This window comes from Phasianus colchicus, chromosome 5 (assembly GCF_987193195.1).
Source record: "Phasianus colchicus chromosome 5, bPhaCol1.hap1.1, whole genome shotgun sequence".
NCBI lineage: Eukaryota > Metazoa > Chordata > Aves > Galliformes > Phasianidae > Phasianus > Phasianus colchicus.
In genome coordinates this window covers 27,463,297-27,475,021 of record NC_143440.1, presented here as the reverse complement: position 1 = coordinate 27,475,021, position 11,725 = coordinate 27,463,297, and the positions used below count along the sequence as shown (strand labels likewise).

The following is an 11,725-nucleotide window of genomic DNA, read 5'->3' as shown; positions in this document are numbered from 1 at the left end:
ACTTGATCCAGTGGTTTGGTTGGACACAAATTATTTATAGAAGGAGTTAATTACATTACTGGATATCTATGTTAATAGCAATGACAGCGACTGCACCTTTTGTAAGGTGAAGTACTGCCATTTCACAAAACTCACAGCACATCACCAGTGGTAGCCAAGAGCTTCCTCTGCCCTTCTGCATATAGAGTGGATCTATATGTCACTAGGCACTTAGACAGTGGATCTACTGCTCTTCTGTGCAGTTCAGTGATGATGAAGGCAGGAATGGGCTGCCTAGAGAGGTGATGCAGTCACTCTCTTTAGAGGAATTCAAGAAACACGTAGTGTGGCACTGAGGGACACGGTTGGTGGGGATGGAGATTGGTGGCCCTACTGTGGCGGGGGGGTTGGAGTTTCATGATCCTTGAGGTCCCTTCCAACCCTGGCCATTCTGTGATTCTGTGATGGATCGTGGTTGGACTTGGTATCTTTGGAGTTCTCTTCCAACCTGGATGATTCTATCATTCTAAGATTGACACAATGTTCATTTTCGCTAATCTCCCTCCTACTGTTACGGTGATACATTTATGATCAGTATTTTGCATAAAAGATTAATCAGAAAAATTAACTGAATAGTCTGATGTCTGTAGGAATAAACTGTCGTGTGCCAAACAACTTCAGAGTGAAAAATCTAAAGATTGTGTATATATTCAATACAAAGGAAATAGAAACTTAAATGTTGCAGCACTATGGAAAGCAGGGAGCCAAAACAGTGAGTTTGACATCTAAAGGATCTTCCTCAAAGTGTCTATGTTCAGACTGCATAGTCAGAGATTTAATGGTATGAGGAAGAGAAAAAAAAAAACCTTAATAATTAGCTTTGTGGTATTACTGAAAGTACAATTAGAGGCTACATTTATTTACAATACTAAAAAAAAAAAAAAAAGAAAGTTGCACAGAAAAACTTTCTGTATTTTTAACAGTATTTTAACACCTAGGCCGGTTTCTACATGGCACACTTGCTGGATAGAGCCTAAACTTTCTGTCCCCATTTTTTTTTTTTTTTCCTAATTCTCCCTTAGAAAAACTGCAGCACTACTCTCTGCCTGGAATAGGAAGCGTATGCAGTATTTCTGTACGTGGCCCAAGCTATATTCCTCTGCCACAGTCAGGTTGTTGGCTGTGCCTTAAACAGGCAGTAAGGATCCCAGATCCCAAAGCCTGTGCTCCTACAGTGCAATGGATCTTTTTTACCTGGTGATTTTGGAGTGGTGCACCCATAAAATATTTAAAACGTTGCACAGATGAAAAACGATCTTTTTACTCTGAGAAACCGCCTGGTATGTTTGGAGTGATTTCTCACACCTGAAATACAAAACAATCTGCAGACATAAATAGTTCCTATTTATTTTCAGTCTAAATCTTTGAAGGTCCGTACTGGACCTTTTTTGAATGACTTAAGTATAAAATTCTGAAGTCAGAATTGACTTAGGGAACCAATTGAACTGGGATCAGTAACTGGAGTATGGCATCTCGATTTCACAACTGAAAGGTAAAAAGATAGCACAGATAGACTTAAGTGGGAAATTCTGAAATTCGGGAGTAGAATGAATAGAGATCTGGAAGTAATTATTTTTATTGGATACTTTCTTGATTATGAAGGGTATTGGAGGCAAAAGTTGATGATTTGTATAAGTAAATGCACATTGGTGACTTTCTCCAGCTAAACAACAATGGATGATTATCTACATGATGAAAGCTATTGTCTCAGACTGAAAGTGTCTGAAATCTACTTGAATTTGGATTTCACATTTTTCATGTGGATAACAATTTCAATCTGAGACAACTGCATAGAAACTGGAAACGCAGAACGTTTTTTTTTCCCTCATTCTCCTCTAAGCTGCAAAATGAGTGTTTTTACCTACATTCCTATAAATATTTTTAAATTATTCAAAAGATTAATAGCAGTCAGTATTGACTAAATTCTATTAGTTGAATGAACACACGTAGGACATACATATGAGCTATACTTAATAGAGCAAAGACGCTATTCTCAAAGAGGAAGGAATTTCATTGAATCTTGAAGTACTTTGTAAAGCTGAAATCTCTACCCTTGCACATGAACGCCTCTAAAGCAAGGTAATGAGATGTACCTGTTTCAGCTCAGTTGTTGGCTGTTCAGTAGCAGGTATGAAATCAGTTGGGTCGATTTCATCTACTTGGTATTGAAGAAATCAGTAGTTTCTGTATTGTTTCCAGGTGGAGGGGATGGTTTGTTATTACATATTCCTTTGAGCATTTTTCTTTATATAGTATGTGTGAACAGTGGGAATGCATGGTATGGAGGGAACAGGACTTTCTCCTTAGCCAATCCAAATGTTCACACGGGCTTATGTTGTGGCCCACACTGTAATCACCTTCCAGACTGCCTTTCTTCCATTCACAGCTACTTGCTCTTTCCATGTGCAACCACCTGCTGTCGGCAGCTGTACGATCTGGAGGGGAGGTGTACAATTTTAAGTTTTCTAATGCAGTTTGGATGTTAGTTGTAGGTCGGGAAAATCCACCAGCAGTCCCCAGACAGGCCAAGTTGCCATACAGCACAGAGACTTTTTTTTTTCTTTTTATCGAGGATAAAGCATCCTAGAGCACCTGCTCTTTGTGCTCGTTATAAATCTTTTCAGGTGAAGTACAGACTTCCATGTATCTTTACGGCTACGGACGACGTAAGGCTGCTTTTCTTTGCAAGCCTCTAGCATTGGCTACACCATACGCACCAAAACGCACGTTCCCTCCCAGCCACGCCCACGGGGCCAGCCGGCACGACCGCCGGCACGCCTCGCTCACAGCCGACCGCGGCAGCTCGCAAATGGCGGCTCCCGCCGGCGGAAGCTCTCACGGCCTCGAAGCGCCGCTGCCTGACCTCAAGATGGCGGAGCTCCACGCTAGGTCAGGCCGCCGCGGTGCCGGCCCCGGCAAAGATGGCGACTGCACAGGCGCCGTTCCACTCACGCCGACCTTCTAGCCACTGCCTCTCTGTGGTTGGGCGCCTTGCTATCTAGGCGCGGATGGAGGGGGCGCTCTGGCGAGCCCGTCTCTATGGTGGGGAGGCGCGGTGCAGGTCGGGCCGCTGCCGGAAGGGGCGGGTCACATGACCCCGCGCAGCGCGGCGGAGGCGGCTCGGCGCGGTGTGTTCGCGGCCTAGCGGCGCCTCGGGCCCTCCAGCCCGGCCTCCGGCGGCCTAGCGGCTTCTCCCCGCGCCATCCCAGGCCCGCGCCTCTCGGAGGGGCCGCGGCGGCGCTCCGGACGCGGCTCCTGCCCCGCAGCGAGGGAGGGTGAGCGACACGGGGCCGCGGCGGCCGGAAGGGGGTGGGAAGGTGGCGGCGGCGCCTCGGCCGCCCGCTGAGAGGAGGCGCCTCTGGGGCCGGGCCGGGCTCGCGCCGCCGCGCTGCCCTACTGCTCTTCGGACCGCGGCCGCTCCTCGGCGGGAAGGTGGCGCGGGTCTGGCGCCGAGGTGGGGAACGAGAGCGGCCTCGGGGAGGCGCTCGCGGGGCGGCGGCGGCGGCGGCGGGGCCCTTCGTTTCCTCTCCCGCCCAGGAGGCGTGCGGGCCCTTTCGTCCCCCGCCGGCCCGGCACGGCGGAAGGCGAGCGGAGGCGAGGCCGAGAGGAGCGAGCCCTCGGCGGCGCCCGAAGCTGCCCCCGGCCTGCTCCTGGCCGCGCCGGCCCACTGCGGCTTCGTTCGTCGGTGCCGCTTCGTGCGAGGAAGCGCTTTTCGGCGGTGTCGCGGCACGGAGGGTAACGTCCCGAGCGCGGCCCGTGGCGGTCATCTCACCGCACGTGTCAGCCTGTGCTCGAGACAAGCGGGCTGAGTCCAGTGAGTACCGCCTGTGTTGTGCGGATAGGCACGTTCTTTCTCATGTCTTTTTTTTTTTCCTTAGTGGGGAAAGACCTTTTTCTGCCTCAAGTTTGACTGTTTTGTTCCTGTTCGTTTCTCTTTTTGGTTTATTAAAATACCGACTAGCGACATCCTGAACAGAACTAGGTTTTTTTTGTTCTGTTTTTTTGTTTTTGTTTTTATAATGACAACAGATCTGACGTGGCCTTTCAGGAAATGGAATCTTAAACTTGTGTCGCCCTTGGTCTGTTCTACTTAAAATGACCGCACACAGATCTTTATTTATTTATCTGTAAAATAGCAAGGCATTGCTACTGGTATTGCATCAGCATTTACCAAAGGTGGCCCAGAACAGCTTGAATAGGGAAGCACTGGCTGTTTTCTTCGTTCTCTTGAGGAGGAGCTGCTTTGCACAGTTTCACATTTCTCACTTCTGTCGCTTGACGTTCCCTTACATTTAGCAGTGTCCCAGCCTTGTTTGTCTTTTGGGAAGAGTCAATAGCAAAGTGAAGATAGATGGAAGGCCATGTATTTTACTGACAAGAGCTTAATACGAGCTTAGAATTAAAAATGAAATCCAAGGTGTTAAAAATTCTGGTGATGTGAATTCTGGTGATGTAGAGCTCTGGGTAAGGAGCTTTCAGACTGAGGCTTTGTTTCAGGTAAGTAAGTTGCTTTTTCAGTTTGTATTTTACAGTAATTTAGATTCCAACTTATGACAGTGATCTTTTTATATCATCTCCTGTGCACAGGCTTAAGCAAGTACTAGGTTTGTTTGGAAACAAATATTGAGAGAAAACAAATATAGTGATTTTCTAACTTGACATGTCTGTTATGTTTTCCACTGATGCATCACTTAGCTTCAAGGTAATTTTGGAGAAAACTGTAAAGCTTTATAAGAAAGTGCTGGGCATCATCACTTAAAGAATCTGATAGCTTGAAGGAAGAGAGCCTTCATTTTTAGGGACCTATGTACCTTTCTGAGATACAATAATATAGGCAGTATTTCCAATGATTGGCGAACTGTTAAAGTTCATTTTTATTTTGGAATTATTTTTATAATGGAGCGGCTTAAAAGGCCACGCACCGTGTGAAGACTGATGTTAGAAGCCTGTGTGGAAGTAGTGACTTCAGTAGGCTGGTTTGCTGAGTATGTTTTCTCTGGTTGTTTTTGAAAGTGTTTGTGCTGCTCAGCTCTACCTGTCCTGCCATAAAATGTGTAAAATACTTTGTTGTAAAATTACATGCAGGCAGCAGCACAGAGTAGACAATAGAAAAAAAAAAAAATTGTATAGGAATGTTACAGTGAAACATTGGGATCAAATCCCTTAGTGACTCAGGGTGTTACTACATAGCATGATGTTATGCAATAAGCATGGATTTTATCACTGCTCTCTTAATCATCTGAAAGTTAAGATTTTAATCAAAGCTGGATTTTGTTTAAATTTCTTTACACATGGTTTTTGTTTAGTACCCCCCCTATTTGAGGGATTAGGCTGTGCAACATCTTGGTAGGACTTGGTGTAAAGTCTTGAAGTGCATTCATTTTGTTTTTGCTTTACGACATCAGGATTTCTGTGGTTGATTTTAGCTTTGTTTAGTTGGTAGTTGAACAGTAAATGTTATAACTGTCTGTTTCATGAGGAGCAACTTCTCCTCATGAAACAATGAAAGCAATGAAAGCAATGAAAATATCTTACAGGTTTTTCAATGAAAGTGATGATGTGTTAACACAGTTATAAACACTAGGGAGATGAATTGTGTGCTGGGTGGAATTAAGATGCTGCTGAGCAGGTGGTACAGCTGCCACTTCTAAATACAGTGGTTGCCAGTGTCTTTCAATAAACTTGTGTTCAGCATATGACATATCTCCTCACCCCCTTACCAGAAGAAATAGAAGAAACCAAAAATATGTTAAAACAATGCTATATTTAAAAAAAAAAAAAAAAAAAGTTTGCAATGCTATCTACTTGTGGTTACTCTCCTCTTATCGGGAAATTTAGGAGTTACAGATAATGCGTAGGGCAGCAGTACCTGAATGATAGTGACTCTCATTTTATGGTACCTCTGAGCTCGGTGTGGCCCCGCACAGGAGCCCAGCATAACCCCAGTCCCCTGCCCTGGACATTCATTTCATTGCATGCCTCAGAGCAGGCATGTGGCTGCCTAGCAGAGCTCAGGCCTCATGGGCAGAACACTCAGAATTAATAACTCTCAGGGAGTTTTACCAAACCTTTGGGGGCCACGAGGGTATTTCTGCACTCCCTGTGTTTTAGAAGGTTGGTGCAGTGGACTGCAGTCAACATGTGGTTCCATCAGGACTTAGTAACTGGAAGAGCACTGAATGAAAGCAGCTGAACTCCTTTTGGAGCATTGTAGCTGTGTTTGTGCAGCGCCTGCCTTAGTTAAGGAACAAGGCAGGACTTTATCTGGGTCTGCTTAGAGTAAGCTCAGATGTTTTGCTGTCCACAGCATTGTTAATTTACAGCTTATAAAAATTGTCTAAGTGTAACACTATGCTGCTACATTACTTTGTTAACTGAGATCAGTAGTGTGCTGTTTGAATAAGACTCATAGTCATCCTCCCTTGGGAAGCCTTTTGTCGTATCACCTTATACCGTAGTAGTGAATGAACTGGATTCTTTCCATATGAAAACATATTGAAAACTTAAGTTTCACCTGCAGTTTCTTGGACCTCCTCAAAGTGTAGTGGGAGCTTTGAGGTCTCAGCTCCATCTAACCTAGCGGATCCCATGTTGTAGTGCCCTTCTTGCTGATGCAAGAGCATAACCTAAATTGGCTACATTTAGAGTCTGACATAGGTTCATCTTTCTGGATGATGATTTCAGAATTTTTAATACTATCGGGCCAGATACTTGCTCTTCTTACAGCTGCATCTTTTTGGCCACTGCTAAATTCATACAAATTGATGTCTCCCGTAAAGTGCTGCTGCTTCTTCCTAGTTGTTTTATACACCTTTACATGAGGTCATACTTCTGTAAGTCAGATAAGATTTTAAGGATTCCAAGACTTCAATTCCTTACTTGAGCATTTTAATATTTTAGAGGAAATACGAAGATCACCACAGAAAGTACACCAGACAGTGGTGTGCCTGTGGGGTTTAGGACAGTCTCTAAGAGAAATTAAAGGTATTGAGATTTCTACCAGTGCTCTCCCTGGATCTAGCGTGGAGTCTCATTCCATGCTCAAGCCATGGCTTGCAGTTCCTTATGCATGCAAGTCTCTTCTACGTGCTGGAGGAGAATATACAGCTCTTGTGCTCCAGCCATTTACAGCAGAAATATGCTTCTTGATTCCCTTCATTACAGCTTTTTGTCTGCTACAAGAATTAGGATACATCTTATTCTCACATCTGGATCTCTCGCGTCTTCAGTGAGTAGTTTAAGTCTTGGTTCCCATTGAGTCACAAAGTTTTTGTAATGGAATCTGAACTGAGCTGTTTTATCTGCTGATTTCACGTTAATAGTTACATACGGTAGCAGGAAAGGGACCAAGGTTTTCTCTGCTTCAGTGTCCGAGGCAGCAGAGGTGCTAGCAGTGGATCATGCAAGATTTAAGGCAGCAGCAGAGTGTCTTGCTAGCTGTTGTCAAAATAGCCATGCAGATATTGGGGGAAAAAGAGTGCTTCAAGTAAAATGAAACCCTGCAGACAACTGTATGTTTCGCATCCGTCTGACTAGACGCTGAAAGACTACGTTTGCTGCTGTTATTTTTGTGTAGTAATAATTATTTGTCTGATTTTTTGCTTTTTGATTTCAGTAGAAACTTGAAGAAAAAGTCCTCTGCCCGTGCACATGTGAGATGTCCATTAAGCTCAGTGTATTTCAGCACTTTTTAATTCAAAGAACTTTTTCACTTCTTATTCCCTAGGCTTTTTTTGTGCTTTCCTAAAATGGTGTCTTAAATAAAGTGCTTATTAGAGCAAGAAGAGGGACTGCACCTACTGGCAGCTTGGAAAATTCCTTTCCCAGTTATTTTTGTTTGTTTAACAGACCTCTCATTTATGTCCTGTGGACCTCAAATTGCATAACTCTACTGCAGCCACTCTGGAACGTCAGATCCGCAAGATAATTACTCTGGCATCCTGTCCCAAAGTCGCTTTGAGTTTTTGCCTAGTTCCCTATCAGCTGAAATATAGATAAGGACTAAGAGCCTTGAAGATCCTAATTTCATAGACTCTTGACAGATTTTGTTGTTTTATTTGCTGTTCTTGTTGAAACAGCATGGAGTAGTGATACAAAGATGAATAATATGGGAGTTCTAGACCGTTCCATATCATCCAAGCTTCACATTGTAGTGGAGAGTCCACTGGTGTGTAGACTCTTCAGTCTATAAACAACATTTTTACATTGTATGAAATAATCATTATAGAACCGGTGGAGGAAAGATTTGCTATCTTGTTTGTTACCTTCTTATACCATCTTAGAGACCTCGTGTGTAAAAGGAGTGTGTCTTTTCTCTTGGTGGATGAATGCTCTTTGGGGCCAATTAATGAATGCAGTCATCACAAACCTCTTGTGACTGATGCAATACGTCTTCAGGTAAATTATGCTATGGGGTCACACGTGTGCTCTTGTACTTGAATAAATTCTGCAGTTCCAAAGATATTAGCAACTACATCTGGGTTTCTCTCAAATCTTCTCCAGTAGGCTGTATGCACTTGTCCCTCACAGCTGTTTGTCAGCTCTTCAGGAATGTGGTTTTGCTACAGGGTGATCTTCTTTTTGAGCTCTTTTAATCGCATCTGCTATTATGGTAAAGTACTGATACTAGCTCTTACTTCTACTATTTAAGATTGTCATTAGGTATTTGCTCTTACACACCTGTGGAAGTCACATTTGTATCTAGCAAACTCATCTCCTGTTTTGTGTTCAGTGATAGGAAACTAGATATGCATCATCACATCTACAGATCAGTTTTAGTTATCAGCATTTTATTCATTGTAATGCTTGTTCTCAAGGCCTTCTGTCATGGTTTTGACTTGCATTTGCCTGTTTGGAAAACAAACTGCACTGCAGCCTACAGTACTGCTCAGTTTTTTAGGAGGCATAGATGTGTTCATGGGAGGCTCGCTGGGCTCTTGTTATCTCCTACTCTTCATGACTTCTATCTATATAATCCAGGGCGTTTGAAGTTTCAGTGCTTCCTCAGCATGGTATGGATGTACCTATGTGCTCGTGAGAAAATACAGGCATGGCAAGTTACTGCTGAGTAATCTAGTGTGTTTTAACAAGGGTAGCGACAAAGATTTAAACTGTATGACCAGCTGTGGGTGTCAGCAACCAGTGGTCCTTTTGGTCTTTAAGGAGTGAAAGCCAAGACTTAACTATGTAAGGTTGCTGGTTAGATACTGGAAGCAAGAACATTAGTTTTACTAAGAGTGATCTTGAGTCCTATTGGATGGTGTCTGGTGTAGAGTCAGTAATATCTGCATAACAATAACTGTCTGAGTAGAAAAATGATGTTAAATGTTCTATTCTGTGATAGCACGTTGACCCTCAGCTCCCAGGCTATCCTCCATGATGAACTCTAAAGGTCTGTGAGCTGGGAAGTTAAAAATAGATCAGAGGACCTTCTTCCAAGTGTTTAACTGTCTCCATTCTGGAGCCTGGGGTTTTCTCCAGTGTCTGTGTTGTTATCTTCAATTCCTGTCTTCAGTGCTGTACCTGAGGATTCCCCGGTTCTTTCTCTGAAGTTGTGCTATGTTTGTATTGTTGTATTGATCATTTCTTGTTCTGGAAAATTACTTGCCTTATTGAAGAGGGCATTCCAAGCTTGCTTCTACTTTCAGATACTGCAAAGAAAAAAAGCTTCATTTTGAAGAAACAGCATGCATGCCATTAAATGCTGTTTAGTTCACATTCTTTGTAAAACATTGGTATGAAGAGGCACATCATGGTTCTGGTGGTTTTTTTTCAGTGCTGTTTTTCGTTGGTTAGGAATGCTTGTATTACAGGAAACTTTTCCTCAGCTTATTGTTAAAAATTGTTTTAATTTGTAGGTGAATGTCCATATAAAGCTTGAAAGTCATTAGATATGTATCATTTGTACTGCTTTTGTGATTTATCTTTGGGAACTGACTAATCCAGTTTTCCTTTTCTATCTTTTTGACAGATTGCTTCTGTAAGAATGTCTTTCCCACCTCATTTGAATCGCCCTCCAATGGGAATCCCAACTCTTCCCCCCGGGATTCCACCTCCACAGTTTCCTGGCTTTCCTCCACCTGTGCCTCCTGGTAAGTTGGTAGTGTATGAAGCTGTTACAGAAAGAAATTCCTTTGTGTTACAAGCTGCTATTTTCCAGAAGTTACTGTGTTTAAGTGTATTTCAGTAACACTGATTTGTGTGCATTGCAATAGAGTCTCTAGTTTAGCTACACAACGTGACAGGTGCACAAACTCTGTTTGGTATGCCATTGTCTGCTTACTTTTGACCAGAAATTAATCTGTTAGACACAATACCAGTTTTACTGTCCCTTTGTTTAAACCTGAAGCTAGATTGTCATTTTCGTTAGTTATTTTAAGAGTCACTTCTTTGGCAGGGTGCAGGTTTTGATTACTTTCAAATAAGCCATTGTAATAGCTTTTGGAAACACTTGTCTACACCAAATATGCACAGTGTGAAAATATAGGAATAACTTTCAGAGAAGCTTCACATTCTTATGTTGTTTTCTGTATTTTTTTCTTAGAAATCCCTCTCAGAAATATTTCTCTGTATTTTCTTCTTACATACTTTCTTCCACACATCTTGCTATCTTAGTTCTGTTGCTCATTCCTTAGAATCTTCCTACAACTAATTCTATTTTTTCTTCTTCATCTTCACAGTCAGTTTTTCCTTTTTGTGAGTGTGTTTGTTGAAACTTCAATTTATGATCTGCGACCACCTTTTTTTTTCTTTTCCCCTGTATGTTGCCAGTATAAATAACAGTGCCTGGAGTCTGGACAGGGAGATGTAGGGAGGAATACTTCAGAGAATTATTCCTTTAAAATTCATGATGGAAGGGCTGCAGAAAATAATTTCTGTCTGTATAGTCTTGCTGTGTTGTGCACAAGTGTTTTCTAGACAATAAAGGCTTTCAAAAACTGGATGGCTGGATGCAGAAATGGTTTGTGCACACTCATTCATTGTGCTAGGCCGTACTAATGGGTTGGTTCTATTTTTTTGTTCTTCCTCCTATATCCATGAGATTCTGTTTTTTGCTAAAAGTAGAATTGTTGATTAGTCAACATTTTGCCATCAAAGACTTCAGGCTGAATTTTAAACCTGTACTTCTTATCTTTATTAGTTTTGATTTATGTAGTGTTGTATGGAAAAACAGATGCTTTTAAAAATAGCTTTCTGAAAAATATTTTACACTTCTGTTCTAAACACTTGCTTCTTAACATACACAATTTATGCTCAATTTTTGTGTGTTTGCTATTTGAATTTTTATAAAAATTATCTTGTTTTCAGTACTAATAATCCAAATAGTCTGTGAATTGGAGGAGCCTGGTTTTAGGAGGGAGCTTAATTTTTCTCTTTTCAGTAGAAGTATGACTTGCTTACCTTTTGAGTTAGCATCATAGAATCACAGAATGGCCTGGATTGAAAAGGACCACAATGATCATCAAGTTTCAACCCCCTGCTATATGCAGGGTTGCCAACCACCAGACCAGTCTGCTCAGAGCCACATCCAGCCTGGCCTTGAATGCCTCCAGGGATGGGGCATCCACAACCTCCTTGGGCAACCTGTTCCAGTGTGTCTGTGTGAAAAACTTTCGCCTAAACCTCTTCTGCCCCTTAAAAGATATGGGCTTAATTTCTCAGCCTAAGTGTATGAATAGAGTTGAAA

The 11,725-nt window shown here is 42.5% G+C and overlaps 1 protein-coding gene across 3 annotated transcripts in view; it reads left to right on the top strand.

The window, feature by feature from the left end:
• The first annotated feature begins 3,165 nt into the window (after nt 1-3,165).
• Nucleotides 3,166-11,725, top strand: part of RBM25 (RNA binding motif protein 25) — a 33,194-nt gene continuing 24,634 nt past the window's right edge. For 2 of the 3 annotated variants that reach the window (XM_031593603.2, XM_031593602.2), the window contains exons 1-2: nt 3,166-3,314; nt 10,010-10,130. In XM_031593603.2, coding sequence (XP_031449463.1) covers nt 10,025-10,130 — 106 coding nt within the window. In that variant the 5' untranslated portion in view covers nt 3,166-3,314; nt 10,010-10,024. Of the gene's footprint in view, nt 3,315-3,670; nt 3,854-10,009; nt 10,131-11,725 lie in introns of those variants that run through there. The other variant, XM_090141068.1, reaches the window with a different exon arrangement.